Source organism: Nasonia vitripennis, chromosome 1, assembly GCF_009193385.2.
Source record: "Nasonia vitripennis strain AsymCx chromosome 1, Nvit_psr_1.1, whole genome shotgun sequence".
NCBI classification, from domain to species: domain Eukaryota; kingdom Metazoa; phylum Arthropoda; class Insecta; order Hymenoptera; family Pteromalidae; genus Nasonia; species Nasonia vitripennis.
In genome coordinates, this window is record NC_045757.1 from 5,737,003 (window position 1) to 5,755,976 (window position 18,974).

Here is an 18,974-nt window from a genome sequence, read left to right on the forward strand (position 1 = left end):
GATGGTAGGTTGTTCCATAGGTATGAGGCGCTGATATGAAACGAGTTCCTCAGCGTCTCCGTCGCGAATGTCGGAATATCCAGAGGTATCACCTCCCCCCTAACAGGCCGAAGTGTCACGCGGAAGTCAAAGTATGCCAGTACGTATGATGGTACGGCTGTGTTAAACATTTTTCTTAGGAAACAAACAGTGAAATACTTCCTGCGTCCGGCAGTGGTTAGCCACTGCAACTCCCGCCTGTATGGGGAAATGTGCTCATCTCTTCTTACACCATAGATGTACCGAATTCCTGTATTCACGAGCCTCTGAAGTTTTAGGTCGAGTTCATGCGTCAGGTCACAGTATACGAGGGAACAGTAGTCTATAAGAGGAAACAGGAGGGCCTGCACTAAGTGCTTGCGCAACCTGAGATTGGTGCTTTTCCTGAAAAAGTAAAGCCTGTACATTAGTGTGTGAGCACGCTTACACACTTGTGTAATATGCTCCCTCCACGTAAGCTTAGAGTCGAGCACCAATCCCAGATTACGCACGGAAGATTCAAAGCTGACCTGGGCACCCCCTATGTTAATGAAAGTGTTAGCTGTTGAGGGTAATGCGTTTATGTAGTAGGGAGAGCCCAGGACAATTGCTTTAGTTTTAGCAACATTAAGTTTTAGCTTATTCTGTGCAGCCCAACCAGTAATCCTCTCAGCATTGGCACTCATCTTGTTTGATAAAGAATCGAGCTCTTCGAGGTGGCATTGACTGTAAATTTGCAAGTCATCCGCGTAGATGAGATGGAAAACATCGGTATCAAGGCAGAAACCGATGTCATTGATGTACAATGCAAACAGCAGTGGACCCAGAACGGACCCCTGCGGAACGCCGATGTTGAGACGCCGAGGAGAAGAACGTTCGTTATTGTCACCAACGACGGCCTGCTCTCTACCAGAGAGGTAGGAGGCAAACCAGCGGATGACTTGCTTTGAGAAGCCGAAGGTGGATAGCTTTCTCAGGAGCCTGACGTGACACACAGTGTCAAACGCCTTGCTAAAGTCAAAGAGAAGGAGTAGTGTTACTTTCTTTTTGTTTATCCCAGCTCTGGCATCATCAGTTAGCTTAATTAGGCCAGACTGAGTGCTGTGACCAGTGCGGAAGCCTGTTTGAAGGTTATCTAGTAATAGCCTTGATTCAAGGTATTCTGAGACTTGCCTATGCACTAGCCACTCCAGAGCCTTGGAGAGAAAGCAGAGAAGTGAAATCGGACGGTAATCAGTCAGGGCTGTTGGTGAGCTGACTTTGTTGAGTGCGCGCACAAGTGACATTTTCCAGGCAGATGGGAAGCAGGGTTCGCTAAGGGACAGGTTGAAAATATGACTTAGTAAGGGAGAAAGAACCGGCAAAGCTTTTGAGATGACAACCTGTGGGATGCCGTCGCTCCCCCTGGCCTGAGTGTCAAAGTGCGATACCGCAGCCAACACGTCCGATTCCGTTATAGGTTTGAATTCGAAATGTTCCGGGAGGTCAAGACATTCCAGGGTAACAAGATAATCCTCAACAGCAGGAGCCAGCGGATCATTTGAGATCGCGCTGAAATGCGTGTTAAGTTCATCTGTGGTGAATCTAGATGGTAAGGGGGCCTTGGTGGCAGAAATTCCAAGTTTCTCCAGCTCTTTCCAGATCTCAGCAATATCAGTTAAGGTGGACAGGCGTGAATAGTAATAATTCAGCCTGGCCTCCTCGACTTGTTTGTGAGCATAGTCTCTAGCTAATCTGTAAGCGCGTCGATCTGATTCGAGCCTGGAGTCCCTGAAACGCCTGTAAAGTCTATTGCTCTTGGATACAAGGCCACGAAGAGCCGCAGTGTACCACGGGTGACGTTGTCGTCCTGGAGTCACAGTCCGCAATGGAGCGAGGTGGTTGATGGCGTTAGTGAGGTTAGCGTTGAGTAAAGATATGCAGTCGTCAAGTGATGAGGTGGTGAGAGATGACCAGTCACAGTCGCTAAGAAAGTCTCTCAGCTTCTCAGCGCTGATTCCTTTAAAGTTTCTGTATGAGTATGTATTTGGTACGTAGCGTGGAATCTGTACGTCGAGAGTGGCCGTGATAAGGTCGTGTCCGTTGATGAAAGGTGCGTCTGTCTTCCAGTATGACTGCAGGCGATCCTGCTCGTCGATTAGGCACAGATCAAGCCAGGTGTCAGAACCCTGTTTATGGTGTGTGGCACCATAGGGAACGGACGAAAGGGAGTTCTCATCAATGAAGGCCCTGATGAAATTGGCATCTTCAGATGAGGATAGTTGGTCAGAGTTAAAGTCCCCCATTATAACCTTCGTGGAGTAGTTGTGCATGTGAGTTGTTAGTTCGTTAATAAAGTTAGGGCCTTGGAAAAAAGGAGCATGAGGTGGACGATACACAACCCCCACGAAGATGGGAGAAACTCCCTTGGCCGATATCTCACAAAAGAGGTATTCAGGCTTGCCTGGCTTGCCGGACCATTCACCGTCGGATGTTGAAATAACACTAACCGTCAGAGATTTGTGTATATAGAGGGCCACGCCTCCACCGTTTCTGTTTCTGTCTCGTCTGTAGAGCAGGTAATCATCCAGCGAAGGGATGGATGTCACCTTCTCGCTTAGCCAGGTCTCAGTAACAGCTATTACGTGGAATAAAGAGCGAGTGGATAAAAAGAGCCTGATCATCTCAATGTGACCCGTGAGAGAGTTCGCATTAAAATAACAGACCCTTAGACCTTCAGACAGAGATACCTTAGAACCCGATGAAGACACGGCGGATGAGCTTGATGGCGGACGTGGTGGGATGAAATGTATGTGTGGCAGCTTCATTGTGGAGTGATGTTTACGGCGAGCGGGATCCGAGCTAAAAAATTATCCAGCTCGGCGTCGGTGGTAATGACGGTGGCACGCTCGTTGTCATCGTTGCAGCGGACGAACAGTCTCCCGTCCCTGACGAACGTTCGGCAGCCCTGCCTCCTCTTGGCTTCCAGCCTAGCCCGTGAACGCAGCTTGTGGACGTCGGTGGGGAGTAGCTCATTGATGTTTATGAGCCCTTGGTGGTCAGGGCTCAGAGCTTTGGCCTCCTCCATCACGGTTGCGTCCAGCTCGTTGGTGTGGAGCTTGCGTTTACGAGCTTTGGCAACGACGATTGCTCGTGCTAGTGCACTCGACGAGAGGGTGACGGCCAGTGGTGGCAATCTGCCGTCACTCCTGGCGGTGTTCCGGGGTGCATCGAGCCTACCCATGACCCTGACGGATGCAATATCTCTCCGCAGGACCGTAGGGTCAAGTGCGTTTATGACTGCAAACGCGAGAAGATGCAGCGAGGTCTCACGGGTGTAGTGCAAGCCCGTGATAACAACAACACTATTTGAGGTCTGCTCCTGCCGTCGTTTGACCTCAGCCAGCTCACTGCGGAGGCTGCTAATTTCCGCAGCGCTGCTGCTGTTGTTGCTGTTGTTGTTGTTGTCCTGCTGCAATGCTGGGCTCCTCGATGAGAGATCTTGGACTTGCGCCTGCAACTCAGTGATGGTGGACTCAGCATTAAGTATGCGAGTCTTGAGTGCAGGCAGCTCATCGAGGGCCTTTAGGCGCTTCTCCAGCGGGCTAAGACGTTGCTCAATTCTCGAGATCCTCTCCGACACGATGTTTTGTGTCTGGATGGCTTCCGCATGAGCATTGCGGATGTCATCGAGAGCTTCACGAATGTCCTTCAATGCAGCTTCGATGGTTGGTGGTGAGCGAGTTGGTGAAGTACTTCGTGAAGTGCTGGCTGATGGTGGTGCCGATCTCGTCTTCTGCATCCCCGGTTGTTTTGGGGTCGTCTTAGCCGCTGTTGTCGCAGTCACCCCCGCCGCCGATGTTGACCTGGGCCCCGCTTTGGCACCCTTGGCGTCCGCACAGGGAGGACAGGCTATAAACTGCCTATCGTTTACCACGACTGTCTTGATGTTGATGGTGTTCAGACATTTGACGTGGTAATGGAGCTTGCAAAAAGCACACCTTTTCGGCTCCTTGTGCTGAATAGGCTGTTTACAGCTGCCGCATTGCCGAAAAGGCACTTCCCCGCTCTTTTCGCCGTTTTCACTCATTTTCGTCGATAACTTACTGGCAGTCGGTAGAGCAGAAATTCGTGATGTGATGTTGAGTTATCGACGGAGTGGTAGAGTCGGTGTTCGGTGCAGAGAGAGAGAGAGAGAGAGAGAGAGAGAGCAGTGCGAGGAGACGCGTGTGCGTGAGATAGAGACAGCGCGAGAGAAAACCCTATAGCTGCGCGGCTGCAGCAGGTCGGGCTTGCCACAAGCGGGAGGCATAGCCCGCGCGCGCGCGCGAGAGAGAGAGAGAGAGAGAGAGAGAGAGAGAGAGAGAGAGAGATCACACTGGCCGCGCGAGAGCCGAGTCGAGCGCGTACGTGTGCGAGCGAGAGAGAGAGAGAGAGAGAGAGAGAGAGAGAGAGAGAGACAGACAGAGAGAGAGTGAGGGAGAGAGAGAGAGAGAGAGACAGAGAGAGAGTGAGGGAGGGAGAGAGAGAGAGAGAGAGAGAGAGAGAGAGAGAGAGAGAGAGAGAGAGAGACAGCCGTCAGCGGACTGGACCTGGGCCTGTGGCCCGCCGTCTGTTGCACGAGCGTGGCTCGTGTTTAAGCGTCCCAGTGTAAGCCCTGCGTGGCTAAACTGTGCGCGGGAGGCACTACAGCCACCGTATTGTAGGGAAGGGCTGGGCGAAATACATGTGCAATAAAACTTAACCATTGTGTGTGATCATTTTCCCCTCTCCCTAGCGTTCTCCCAAACGTGATGATCGCGGTCAAATCCTACGTTTAGAAAAATCCTAGTGCATGCGAGGCTCTAGGTGTTGCGCACCTGTGTTGGGAGGCACAGCGTCGCAAAATACAATAGAAATAATTTAAAAATAGTAGTAAATTAGCAATGCGCAATTTGATTTCAAATATAATATACTAAAACGATACCTTGAAAGGATTTTTGAAACTCGAACACTGTATCAACTCTAGATTGCGTTTTTTTTTTGACTTTGTAGAGGTCAATTGCAATTTCGATGTGGAATTAGGTGTGTTAGGTAACATGGGTAACTGCTTGGCTGAATTTGAAGCTTGACCTATTTCATCTGAATCAGAATCTGCCTTATTTGTCTTCAATCTCTTAAACGATGATTGTTTTGAAGAACTCTTAGACTCGACGCTATCTTCAGAATCATATTGCTAATTATGGAGTAATTTTTAGTGAACGAATTCAGGTCATAATTATTAGAAGTGATGATTTCAAGATACGTACGAATTCGCTTAGTTTTTTCTTTGAGCTAGATTCATCAGATTCATGTTCATTGAGTTCATTCTTCGTGGAGAATTTCATTCTGATTTCAGGATGATTAGTCATAATGTGCGAACGTAGATTTGTAGTATTGCCACCAGACTTGACGTGCTTATTGCAACATTTACATTCACCACCATCAGAAGTCTTGATGAATTAGTTCCAAATGTCGCTTCTACACCTTGGCACTAAAATAAGACAATAATTTTGTAATTAACTTATGTTTAATCAATTTTTAAGACCTGACTTACTTTTTCTATCTAGTATCTAGTAATTATTTTACTCAAAATCAAAATCTCCCTCGTCACTTATACTTAGATCACTATTTCCTTCAATTAAAACGGTATCAGCCAAACTTTCATCCGAGGAATATAATTCTAAAATGTAGTCAAATATAGAGCCTAAAAGACTATTAATCAATGAAGTATTGTCCAATAATTTTATTTGAATTTGAATTAGGTATAATTCTTCTGTTTTATCTTTTCCTTTTATATCATTACACCAGGACAATATTAGATCTAAAGTTTTTTTCTTTCTTTTCAGGATTGTCTCTATATCACGCAGTTCTTGAATATCATAAAAAAAAACTAGATTTTAACGATAACCTAAATACTAAACGTAACAATATTACTTTTTCGTCTTCTAAATAATTAAGTAAATTAGCTATAATAGCTACTCTATCATTATTCATATCTGTTAAAAACATGTTAATAATTACGTATATGAAAGGATAAATTTTGAATTTTGATATTGATTAATTACGAAAATTTCAAATTGAAATAATTTAAAACAATGTATAAAATAATATTACATTTTCTTAATTATTTAGTTGGATAATGGAATTAATTTATATGCATACTGTTTTTGGATTGGAGATTGGAAAACAATAATGTCGTCAGTCGTGTTAGAGTTTAAGATGATATGACTATTAAAGGATCCATCACTATAAAAGTTAGAAAATATGATTGAAATTACTATAATAGATATAGACTTGTATAGAATTTATAAATTAATTACTTACAAAGTTAAAGTTACGCCGCAAGCTGTGAACTTGAAAGACTGGCTTGTAATTTACAATACGCTTAAGCGAAGACGAACTGAAGACTGAGGTTGTTAACTGACACCAAGCCACGGATACCCTGCAAGATTTGAAAAAAAATTTAGACATAATCCTAAACTAGAGAAACATTTATACCTAGTTTGACTTTCGCTTATTACTCAGCAGTATACTCAACGCCCGCTTATATAATGTAGTGACTAGTGGGAGTTTGGAATTTCGAATGAAATACGAATCGCGAACGTCAATATTGTGATCGTCAATGTCGTGGGAGAGAAAAAAAACTACTGTCTATCGTGCTGATACAGGCGGTCAACTAGCGTAGCTATAAGAATGCGTGCAATAAATTTCTTTGAACCCGAACAAACCGCAAACGACTAATCGTGTATATATCAGTATACATACATACATACCTGTTAAGTAGTCAACGTGTAGATTTTCGCCGGACCGGCCGGACCGATTCCAAGAACTCTCTCGCTTGTCGTTCTCTACTAGGAACTGCCAAAGTGCACTTTATGATGCTCCGAAATACCGCTCACCGGCTCACCTCGTCGTCGTCGTTGAAAATCGCCCGCCGCGTCTATGTTGATGCGTATGATGAGCTCTCACTCTCGCTTGTCGTTCTCTACAATAACAGGAACTGCCAAAGTGCACTTTTGGTTGCTCCGAAATACCGCTCACCGACTCACCCCGTTGTTGTCGTCTTTGAAAATCACCCGCCGTGTTCGTTGATGCGTAGCTATCGCAGCCGAGTTGCCGAGTGTGCTCCCTCTCTCTCTCTCTCTCTCTCTCTCTCGCGCGCGAATGCGCTTCACGATATCGGTCTATCGGACATAGTCCAAATCTCTCGGCGTTCGTGCCTTCGTCACAACGCAAGCGCGCACTCTGCGCCCCTTATGGAGCTCCTCCCCACTCTCCAGTTTGAAATCTCACTATGTCACTCTTCTTACGTCCCGACGCGACAGAAATTTTTCTGTTGACCAAAAAATTAGGTAAAATAAACTATCGATATTTACGTATAACATATTGATACTTTCAATAATCGGTTAGTAAAATATCGATAAAAAATTCCGATATATTGAAACAAAAATATCGATATTTGCACTTATCGATAATTATCGAACATCACTACACTCGACCCTTGAAACAGGTTGCTATCTCCTTGATAAAGAGATGAGAGTCGTAGCCGCTGAGGTTGTGGAATATCACGGGTATGGTTCTCGAGTCGTTGTAGTTGGTGTTGCACTTATTGTGCGCTGGACCTCTGTATTTGAAACACATACACAGAACAATGTGAGGTTAGAAATAATCAAATTGTGATGACATAATTCAGTATACATACCTCCCAGTGAGGTGACAATGATCCTTGACCTTCGTGTCCTCAGCTGAGAATGGCTTCCGACAGATGTAGCAGACTATAGCTCTCTCAAACTCTTCTCTCTCCGATGCTGTGAGAGCATTCATAGGTTTGGGGTTCTTGTATATCTCTTTCATTTCTACAGTCAAAGCTTGCAGGCTCTTCACGAACCACTCGGCTGAACTTTGCGAGCCTTCGTCTATCTGCCTGTAGCACTTGTACTCGGAACGAGAATCGTCGAAACTAAATCTGAGGTAGAAGCCGACACTGAATGGCTCGTGCTGCTGGTACGCACGCTCGTCGTCGTCGTCGACAGGTCGCGACAGGCACTCGAAGTCGGCGTAGACGACGAGAGGCACTCGCTCTCTGTGCCCAAAGTTTTTGAACTTGAGGATGTTGTCGTGTTTCGTGGGCAGTTTCACTTTGCACTGATTGACTTGTGCGCAGTCGACCTCGTGAGCCCGCAGTTTTAATTGATTACGAAAGTAATGGAGACACCTTTCACAGATATATTGTTTGTGTGCTCGATTCGACAACTGCGCACTCACTAGCCTCGACAGGTCTTTTATCAACACATAGTGAAATTTAGGCAATAGCTCGATGTCGTCATCGTCCTCCACCTCTTCATCGTCGTCGTTGTCGTCCTCATCCACGTAGTAATCTGCTTCTCGAACTTGACGATGTGTTTCGGCGGCACTGGGAAGTCAATACCCTCAAAATTTAATTCGTCCGCGAATTCCTGGTACTTTGAAACTCTATCTACATGATCTGGTACTGGATGCAGCGCAGATAGCACAGCCCACTTGAAACACTGGTTGTCGTTGTTTTTAACGTTGATGCATGCGTGCTTCAACTTGATGAGGGATGGTAGATCGATGTAGGAGCTTCCTCTCATCGGATTCAACTTGTTCACATTCACCGGCATATCGCTCTTGGAATTCTTCGATGTCGCGTTCAATGGGCTGTTGGACGTTCGCGGTGTACCACTCGTTGAAGTCAGTGGTCTGATAAATCGACGCACTCTTCGTGTTGTAGTACTTGATGTCCTTCGTTCCCTCGTCATTCTTGACGATCACGTACTCGGCTGCTAGCACTGTATTCACTTTTACAGCATTGTGTTCACGGAGCGCGAGCTCGATCTTCGAGGCGAAGAGAGCTCTAGCGTCATCCATGAACGTGGATATGTCCAGATGTCTCGCAAAAGCCGACTTCACTTTGTTCCAAGCTACACTTGGCTGCTGGAGGCTTCCACCACGCTTGACACAACAGCTCATTCTGTATCGCAGGGTATGCAGGAGTGCCACTGGCCCTGGTGTCTCCAAGAGGCGCTCGAAGGTAGCGATGTGATCGGGTACAATGACGTTGGTCCAGCGTTCCACGGATGCATCGTCGATGGCACCCTCAACCATGAGACTCAGTGCCTCCTGCATCATTGCGACGGCCTCCCTGCAGTCCTCTACAGAAGCCATGGTGACCCTGAAGAGTGTCTTCTTCTTCGTAGGCTGTTTTTCCTCTAGGTTTTCCGAAGAGTTGTTCACTCCTCGAAAAACTGTTTATACTGAAGAAATCTCGGACCCCTGGCTCCTTATATACACCTAAAGGTGCTACAGGTTCGAACAGATATTGGCAAACCAGCATCGGCTTGAAAGAAATTCTGATCTACGCTCGCAGAGATCTACAGGTTAGAACAGCTTCTCCAGGACCTGCATGGACTCGCAGGGTCTCAGTAAGTTCTGCCGATCGATCGAACATGCATCGACTCACCATAGCAGACGTGGTGGGGTAAGCCTCAGAGAAGGGTATAAAAGCGGTTAGAGCAGCGAATCAGTTGCCATCGAGATGGAGTTTGTAGTAGACGTACAAGGCTTCAAGAGGTCGGTGAACGACTTTGTATTCAAGGAGGTGGCCGTGCTCTCTGCCGTCTGTCTACCTCTTCCAGCCACCATCTAGCTGGGACTACTTAGTTGCCAAGTACAAGAGCGAAAATCGATGGTTGGAGTACAACTACCACGGGATACCCTGGAGCTCGGGTGACATCTGCTACGACGAGGTCGCCACCACAATCCAGAACGTGCTGCGAGATGCGAGCAAAGTCTACGTCAAGGGCCGAGAGAAGAAGAAGTGGTTGATGGGAGTGACGATGACGTACAACATCTACGATCTGGAAGAAGTAGGACGTCCTTCACTGCAGAAGCTCCAGGAAGCCACGATTACCAACACCGTCTGCTCGCATCATACACCGAACTGGGTTCCGATCTGTGCCGTGCACAACGCAAAGATAATGAAACAATGACTACTCAGCAACCGAGGTATTGACGAGGTCGACTGTGGATGGAGCACCGAGTGTCTTGCCCCCTCGTCACCACTCAGAAACTATTACAATGATGTACAAAATATGATTGAATAAAGTTAAAAAAAAGAGAGATAAACGGAGAGGTAAACGAGTCGCGCATGCGCTTCTCACCACTCGTGATAAGAGGCTCATTAGTGACGATAAGTTGGTAGTACCTCACAGGTGAGAGCGAAGGTGGGGGCTCTCATCACCTCTCTAAAAAAAAATTAAACTAGTTCGCGCTATCTCTGAGTGGTAAAAGCAAGCTCTAGGATTCAAGGTCATTATTAATTTAATAAAAAAAAATTTTAAAGTTGTTACTTAAGGACACGTCACAGGCGTCTAATTACTATAACAGATCGATTAGAAAAATCCATCGTCGGCTGTGACTCAAATGGTAGAGTGTCGGACTTGCAAGTCGGAGGTTCGAGATTCGCGCCCGACTCCCGTCACTTTTTTTACAATAATAAAAACTGTAACAAAGTTACGTAAGTGGTGGAAGCATACTATCGGATTCAAGGTCATTTTTTTCTTCTTTTTTTTAAGGAAGTGATGAGAGCCCCTACCATCGCTCTCACCTGTGACAGCCAATCAAGATTACCTCTCCATTCGACTTCCTTTTTTTTATTGTTTTTATTTAAAAAAAAAATACAATTAAAAGTCCTTAAAATCTAATCTGCGGCGCTTGGCGCCAATCACCTGCGATGGTCGGGTGGCCTTGCGTACGCAGGGACTTTCCGGGGAACGTTTACGAGATGCGCGCTTCTTATCAGCAGAGGGTACCGGAGAGCGCACGGGAGAATTTTCTTTCTCCTCGTCGTCACTCGATGGTACGCTCTGCTGACGAGGAGGGCACACCTTCGCCAACTCTTGCATCACGAGATCGCTGTTGCTGGAGAGGTAGAGGTCGCGCTCCAGCAGAGCCCACTTCCCCGGTACCTCCTTCTTCGTCGATGGGAGGCGGGGGAATGAGTCTCCCACCAGCAGGGCCTTCTCCAGAAGGGAAGCCGCCGCCACCAAGCTCGTGTCGGACAGAGCAGAGCTGTGCGCCAGGGGAGACCACGAGAGAGGAAAACCTTCCTCCGAGCTCGTCGTAGCCATGGTCTCGTCGTCGTGTGTTAACTATGAACAAATGTCAAAATTTAATTATTGACAAAAATCTATGTAACATATTGATACTTACGGCAAATGGTGTCACAGGTAGCTCCATCGTCCTAGCCCTCTGCAGACGAGAATCATCAAGATGGTCAGGTAGGCTACAGGAACAAAACATTTCTCTTAGCTCTTACTCTCAGGCAAGTTAGACAAATAATGACAGTTCCCCGCTCTACGACTTCTTTTTATAGGGTGAGTAGTCGAGACAGTCTAGAACTTGCATAGCGATATTGGATGCTGCGAGTACGACGAGCAGTCCCGAACCTGCATACAGGATATTGGGTACTACGAGTTTAACGAGCAGCTTTAACGCCACGCGTGACGTCCAGGTACCCCTGCTCCATGAAAATGACCCGGAAATGACGGCATTGTGCTTTCGTTCGTGCCGGTGGCATAAAGCCGGCACACATGGCCGTCATTCTGACAAAGTTTCGTGCCGTCGCAATGTGAGCAGGCGTGCTGGCACGCTGTGCCGCCAAAATGTCAAAATTATGACTTCCCGGATGGCAGGAAAAAAAAATTGTTGAAAATTCCAACGAAAGATGTCTTGGGGACGTCCCCGATAACATCGCGTGCCAGCATTGTGCTGAGCACAATGCCGTGTCATTTCCGGGTCATGGAGCAGGGGTACCTGGACGTCACGCATGGCCCATTCCGAGCAGTCTCGGTGCCGTCATTCCGTCGACATCATGTTATCGGCGGGGATAATCAGCATGACAGCACGTGCCGGCACATTGCGGTCACAGCGTGCTAGCACACCGTGCTCTCCACCGGCAGAAATTCACTATACATAATTTTTAATTTATATTAATAACATATTTTGTAAATAATAAGAATATTAATTTTAATTTGTATGTTTTTTTATTTTTTATATAATTTTTTGTTCATCATAGACTGCGAAAGAATGTATGAACGAACAACGGGGTCGTCTATAAGGCACTCAATTTGCATCACTTCGTCGCTATCTTCGCTTTCTTCTTTATTTTATTCATTTTTCCCTTCATCATCTTCTTCTGCAGCATAATATTCTTCATTTTCTCCTCTTTCTTCCATATCTTGCGCCTCATACTAAAATTCAGCAACTCTCTCGAAGTCATTCTCTGCACAATTGTTGATATTTTCTATATTCAGGGGGAATGGGAAATCCTCGGCATTCTCGACATTACGAATATCGGCAATGGTGGTTATCACGTTATTATTATGTGGTCTGAAAAACAATTTTTTTCTTAATAAAATAAAAAGAATAGGCGGAAGGCAAAGAAGAAGGCAGGTAAGGAAGAAAGGAAAGAAGGAGGGTGTGAAAGCTAGCAAGGGTGAAGGGGAAGGAGAAAATGAGGAAACAAGGAAGAAAAGGAGGGTGAGAGCTAGGAAGGGCGAGATCGAAGAAAGGGGAAAGGAGGGAAAAATGGAGAGGAGGGTAAAGACGAGAGCTGATAAAGGTGAGAGGTAAGAAGGGGAAAAGAAGAAAAGAAGAGTAGGAAAGAGGTAGAACGGGATGAAGAAATAAGGGAGGAAGGAAGAGATGGATGGAGGAAGGAGAGAAGGGTTGGAGGGAGTGAGAAAGGGATGAAAAAACGGAGGAGGGAAGGGATGGAGAGGGACGCAGATCAAGAAAGACGAAAAGGAAGGGTACAAAAATAGGAACGGTGTTAAAAATATGCCAAATAACTTTAATAAAGGCTACTCACAGTACTAAGGTACTGCTGTGTGACTACAGGATTTGTTCGTTCTGCACCTGCTCCATCCCCCTGCTGCTCTTCGGAGTACTTGCTTCAAAGCGTTCCTTGCTCCCATCCGGAGAGCAAGACCTGGGTCTGGTCTGCCGAGGTGGTTATTTTTTTTAAACTCCACCACGTTCTTTCTCCTCGAAGCGTTTGTTTCAAAGCGATCTTCGCTTCCATTCGGCGATCGAGACCTGGATCTGGACTGTCGAAGTGGTTGCTTTTTTTTAAGCCTCTTCACCTTCCTCCTTAAAGTGCTTGTTTCAGAGCTATCCTCGCTTCCATTCGGCGATCGAGACCTTGATCGTCGAGGTGGCTGCTTTTCAGCAGCTTTTGCTGCAATTTGGCGCCGCAAGTTCTCTTTAAGAGCCTTCAGAGCTTTGGTCACGGCGTCCGAAAACTCCGTGCTGTTAGGCTTTTTAAACTTATGGTGTAAGGACACCGCTTCTGCAAAAGATAAGTAATTATATCATCAACATAATAAGGGGAAAAGAAGGAGGGAGGCAGAGAAGGAGTAAGTGAGGAAAGAAGAGATGAAGGGAGGATGAAAGGAAGGAAAGAAAGAGCAAAAAAAAAAAAAGAAAAAAAGGATAAGGGAGAGTGAAGAAGGGCGTGAAAGATAAAGGAAGAAGGAAGAGGAGGTACAGGGAAGAAGGGCATAAAAAGGAAAAGGAGGGAGAGACGAATGAACGGAGAGAGGACAGGAGTTGGAGGGGAAAGGGAGAGTGAGAAAGAGAGAAAGCAAGGGCTGTATAGAGACGGGAAGAAACATAAAAAGAGGGAGGAAAGAAGACACAGGGGGAAAGGAATAGGGAGGGAAAAGGGTAGGAACAGGGATAGAAAAAGCGAGGGAAAAAGGGAACGAAAAAAAGAGGAGGAAACGAAGAAAGGAAGGGAGGAGGGATGGGAGAGGAGGAAGAAAGGTGGAGAAAGTATTATTATCACAAAAACAAAATATTACCTTGGCAAGTTGTTATAAAGCGTAATTCAGAGAGATTTGTAATATTTTTAGTTCGTTGGCCAAGCCAAGAAAATTTTTTCAGCAAATTCTCCGTCAATGCAAAACTGTTCTTAAGGTATATTGAAATACAATCGTCGACGTTGTGGCCACCCAAATACGCTAGATAATCGACCTGCAAATTATATATTCATTAATACATGTACACACACAAACCCACACACACACACACGCGCACTCAAACACACAAAGCCACACGCACACGCACATATACACACGCGCGCGCGCGCTCAAACACACAAAGCCACACGCAGACACACATATACACACGCATACAAACACACACACACGCACACACAGATTGATGTGCATACAAACACAGGTGCATATGCATACACCTTAATATACTTACAGTTTGATTGTACGTGTCGTCATCCACATTTTCGAAGGAAATCAGATCCTGGACACTTTTAAAAGGCAACCAGCTTGGAGGATTTATTTTGCCAACTTTCTTTTTCGCCGTAAGACTCTGCAACATTGTATTGTTTTCCCTAAAAAATTAAACCATCTTAATAACCAAGAATCTTGGGAATAATTTTCCTTAAAATTTTACCCCCAAAATTTTATTTAGCTACAAAGTTAATTACTTTATTACTTACGTAGTCATACGCTCGCAGACAGATAATCTTTTTCCGAGATCACTACAATTTGAGGAAAATGATAGATTAGTATCGATAAAGCAATTGTAGACTTGTCATTGTCTTACGTCAATGACTGGAGAACTTTTCTTTGGAACTCTTCCGTAGTAAGGTTGGATGTTGAGGCTGTTTAACATTAATAATTGAATTGAAGCATTTTTAATTTATGGTAATTAAGTAGTCTAATAGTCAGTTAAAAATTCAAATTTCGCTTCACAATTGTTTGTAATTTATAATATTTATCGTAATTTTGTTTTTATTATTTGTTATAAGAACATAAAGCGAGAAATTTGAATTTTTAAATATGAGCAGCGCTTTTAAACTACCTTTAGGTATATCGGCTCGGCTACTTGTTCTTTTATCCGTCATCGTCTCGTGTCTACTGTCAGGTGTCATTGTCTCATTATTAAATGACCGTATGTCGTCCACATCTTCCGTTAATATCATGTGTTTCTTTGTCTTACCGTTAGTTGCGTTAGTTGCAGTTCGTATATTCTCAACTGTGTTCTTTGTCTTATTTGTCGGTTTGTTAACGTTCGTCAAGGTGGTGTTTGTCCGCGTAATATCGTTTATACGCGTCTTTTGTTGTTGTGATGTCCTCTGTAGCAGTTGAAACAATTTAGCATTTTCAGCCTTTGTCCTCTCCAAATCAGCCATGAGGTTGGACACAGCTGTCGCAGGAGTAGGCCCCCCGAAAGTTTTTTGTTTATGCGACATCTGTGAACGTTAAATTGTGTTCATTATATATGCTAAGAAATAGTACATTATACAAACAAAGTGAAAGTACAAGATTTTTTTTCGACATGTATACTAAACGAGCATACCATATTTCCGAGAGTACTATTTTTCTCTGGTCACATTAATATTCAATTTCACCAAACATCGAAAGGTTGTGATCCGGAATAATGGAAGAAAACCTACTAATGGGAGGAATAAAGGAGGAATGGGAGGGGGGAAGGGCGGGAGAGAGAAAAGGAAATAATGAAAAATAGAGGATGGAAAAGGGGATGGGTAAGAAGGAGGTAGGAGGACAGACAGGGAAGAATGTTAAGAGGTTTAAAAGGTGAGAGGGAAGTAGGGAAAGAGGGAGGAAAGGAGAGAGGGTGGGAGAAAGGATGGAAGGGAGAGGGGGGGGGAGAGCCGGAAAGAGGGAGAAAAAGAGGTTGAATAGTTTGTGGAAGAGACGGTATAGAGTAGACAAGTGTATAAGAAATAATGGAAAATGGGAGGAGAGAAGGGCAGGGCCAAAGAGTAAATGCAGGGAGGGAGAAGATCGGAAAAGAAGGTAGAAGGCAAGAAGGGAAAGCAAAAAAGGTATGTGAGAGAAAGGGAGGAGGCGAAAGGAAGAGAGAAAGTGCATTAGGGAAAGAGGAAATAAGAGAGAAGGAGAGAAAAGAAAGGAAGAAATGAAGCCGAAAAAGAATGAATGAAGAGATGAAGGACAGATCAGATGGAAGAATGACGGGAGGGAAGGCAAGCGGCAGAGGAAGGGATAGAATGGGGGAGACGAAAGGAGACACTGGGAAGTAGGCAAGACGGTAGGAAGGGAGAGAGATAAATGGAGGAAAAAAGTGAATTGCCACCGCACAGATAGACACCAACACACACACACACACACACACACATACATACACACACACGTGTTCGTATTTAGGCAAACATAACTTAAGTATAGAATTGTGCTACATACAAACATATGTGATATAGTTGCATGGCTGCCAGAAGTTGCTCTTGTACAACTTTCGAGTTGGAGTGGATTCCTCCAAAGTCTAGTGTTTATCAAAATGAGCTGGGTCCTTTATGGAAGGTTTCAGGCATAAAGAATTGTTTAGGCCGTTACAATTCAAAAGTATAGTCTATGTTATTGTCGAGGAGTTAGCCCCTCTCTTATCGTCGAAATATCGCGTGATTGCCACGTCGAGCTAGTCAGTTGCGCCTGCGAGTCTCTAGTGAACAGACGAACTAAAATCAAGCTTTTATTCGCGAGTCCGTACGGCAAAATGTAACTTGAGTCGTAATTTTAAAGACCTACAGAGAACTCTCTAAATTGTGTGTGAATGTGGATTTTAACATTAAATAGTTATTTTTATTATTAAGTGTTTTTATTTCTGAAACCTCCTCATCCCAAGATCGAGCCTTTTCGTATGTCGCGTGGCTTATAACTCTGCAAAAGCACATACAAAATGAAAATAGCTCACAATCTCAGGTTAGGTTTTCGATGAAATTTCACGTTGGTTTAGAAGTTTGCGCATTTTAACGAATTCAAATTACGTTTTTAGATAAAATCTCAGGTTGCCGAACCGTCACACCATTTGAACTCAAAAATAATTATTATTATGTACATGCGAAGAATGTGAATACAAAATCTAATATACTAAACAAAATATTGGAAAATAATCTGGAAATCGAATAGCCTTTTTTTATTACTAGCGACTTTAAACGCTCCACGTCCGTTCTTTTTTTTCATTTCCACTTTTCGAGATTAGGAATTCAAATATACGCAGAAATCGCGCGCGAAAACGAACAACTAACTAGAAAACGAATAAATTGATTACGATGTATTTTTTTAGAGTAGGATATGCGATAATGAAAGGAAATATTTGAAAGAAATAAAATCAAAGACGAGATTAAATGAAATAAATACACGTACTAATCACGATGCGATGATAAAATTTTAGTAACAATGAATATTTCTGAAACACAATCTTTTGTAGGTAGTCGTGGCCAGTAGGGCATCCTAAAACATTTGCTTTCTATTTCTTCAAATCTTATAAGAGAAAGTTGTGGAGATAACTCAGAGCAAAGAAAACATCAAAAGATGAAGAAGGACAAGGAAAATCATACTAGTTTTGAACAAGCTCAAAACTTTTGACCAGAAGATAGAAATCTTTGTCGTTAATTACAATAACATTTTGAACAACGCAAATTGACTTATTTCGAAGAATGAATGTATTATCAGACTGAAAGACTGATAATACCTGAGATCCTCCATAAACTACTTTTTATATTGCCTATAGGTATAATCAATTTCAGGTTCTGGGCCATCTAAATGTGAACTGATAAATTTTAAACAGTTGCTATCAACATGCTTCCTAACGTTAACAGAAGAATTCTTAGCACGGCTTTTGGAAATTTGTTCCAAATGTTGAGCGGGTTTTCTGCACAATTTTCTAAAATACGTCATATTATTTTCATATGGAAATGCAGAGAAAGAATCTAAAGTTCCAAATGATCTCACAACCTCAGCAAGATGTAACAAAACATGGGTGTTCTATGAAAGAAATTCAATGCTCTTAACATCTGATGCTCTATCAACAAATATTTGTATGAACTGTTCTGCTGATGATCCGTATCCACTTGCAATAAATACTCATCCTGCGTACGACGAGCATGATCAAAACCACGATAAACCATTACTCCTGGACGAATAAACTCTCCTCTAACCCAGCATCTGGAACATGGAGCTTTAGAATTATATCCACAGTGACCTAATGAAAAAGATCGCGCAGGTGTATCAGCAATAAAACATCGGAATTTCAAAAATTTAGTTTTGCCCTGAAAATCTATACCAGTTTCAGAAATTCTATTAAAGTCATCGACAACGAGCTGAAAAAACAGTGTAGCATCTGTTGGCTTTTTCTCACCTTTAAAAATACCAACAATCTCTGGAGCACTTTTAGGAATATTTACAATTCTAATTTGAATGGGCCACATAATAATTTTACTAGCTTTATCTAGTGATGCCTCATCAGTGCTCATATCCACTTGCAGAATATCAGGAATCATTTCCGGAGGAGTGGAGAGAATAATACGACTAAGCCCCTATTCAATACCTAAATGAAGATACTCCTCTCCAGCAATTTTCAAAGTAGGAGTAGAGAAATTAGGAGTCTTCAATATTGTTCGGGGATCCTCATGCAAAGTAGAAAAACAATCATGGGTTTTCAGAGCTTTCAAAACAATTTTAATTTGCTGATGATTCATATTGGCTTCTGTGAAAGCTGTGGCAAGATGAGCTTCAAATGCTTCGATATTGCCTAATGCATCGCCTTGATTAGATATTACAGAAGAATTTAACGAATCCAAAGATTCAGTCGTCGATGTATGGTCTGACATATCCTGAAACCTGTCACTACTCTGACCATCATCACTATTGAAAGCTACATCATCGGCCGCGTTATCATTCAAAACATAATTTTCACTGTGCGCTGAGTCACTGAGATTATGGCAAATGAAATCACCACAAGAAGCTTCAGATTCATTACTAATGATGCTTTCAGAGGACACTTGTCGTGCTCTGTTAAATAAACGGGCTCTATGATCATAACCACATAATTCGAGGGGTTTATGAGTACGCATGGATTTGAGTTTATGC

The 18,974-nt window shown here is 43.8% G+C and overlaps 4 protein-coding genes across 5 annotated transcripts; all 4 read right to left on the reverse strand.

Moving 5' to 3' along the window:
• Positions 1 to 6,266: 6,266 nt before the first annotated feature.
• Positions 6,267 to 9,204, reverse strand: LOC116415994. Its single transcript, XM_031922096.1, has 4 exons — positions 8,621 to 9,204; positions 7,721 to 8,431; positions 6,792 to 7,642; positions 6,267 to 6,460 (listed from the first exon to the last, which is right to left on the reverse strand). The coding sequence occupies exons 1-3, from the start codon at positions 9,202 to 9,204 to the stop codon at positions 7,507 to 7,509; spliced, it is 1,431 nt and encodes a 476-aa protein (XP_031777956.1). The 3' UTR covers positions 6,267 to 6,460; positions 6,792 to 7,506.
• Positions 9,187 to 12,006, reverse strand: LOC116415974. The gene is made up of 2 exons (XM_031922025.2): positions 11,251 to 12,006; positions 9,187 to 11,189 (listed from the first exon to the last, which is right to left on the reverse strand). Exons 1-2 carry the CDS (start codon positions 11,338 to 11,340, stop codon positions 10,722 to 10,724), a joined length of 558 nt encoding a protein of 185 aa, XP_031777885.1. The 5' UTR covers positions 11,341 to 12,006; the 3' UTR covers positions 9,187 to 10,721.
• An 89-nt stretch (positions 12,007 to 12,095) lies between these two features.
• On the reverse strand, positions 12,096 to 16,383 carry LOC103317663. 2 transcript variants are annotated; one of them, XM_016983642.2, is made up of 8 exons: positions 16,290 to 16,383; positions 14,926 to 15,316; positions 14,668 to 14,725; positions 14,561 to 14,602; positions 14,314 to 14,452; positions 13,905 to 14,076; positions 12,911 to 13,390; positions 12,096 to 12,429 (listed from the first exon to the last, which is right to left on the reverse strand). In XM_016983642.2, exons 1-7 carry the CDS (start codon positions 16,293 to 16,295, stop codon positions 12,915 to 12,917), a joined length of 1,284 nt encoding a protein of 427 aa, XP_016839131.1. In that variant the 5' UTR covers positions 16,296 to 16,383; the 3' UTR covers positions 12,096 to 12,429; positions 12,911 to 12,914. The 2 variants fall into 2 exon arrangements, with proteins under 2 accessions (XP_016839131.1, XP_031777884.1); XM_031922024.1 differs by lacking the exon at positions 16,290 to 16,383 and having other exon boundaries at positions 12,097 to 12,429; positions 14,926 to 14,981; positions 15,064 to 15,173.
• Positions 16,384 to 17,833: 1,450 nt separating this feature from the next.
• LOC107980616 lies at positions 17,834 to 18,385 on the reverse strand. The gene has a single exon (XM_016981483.1). It carries the CDS (start codon positions 18,383 to 18,385, stop codon positions 17,834 to 17,836), a length of 552 nt encoding a protein of 183 aa, XP_016836972.1.
• Between the last annotated feature and the right edge of the window lie 589 nt (positions 18,386 to 18,974).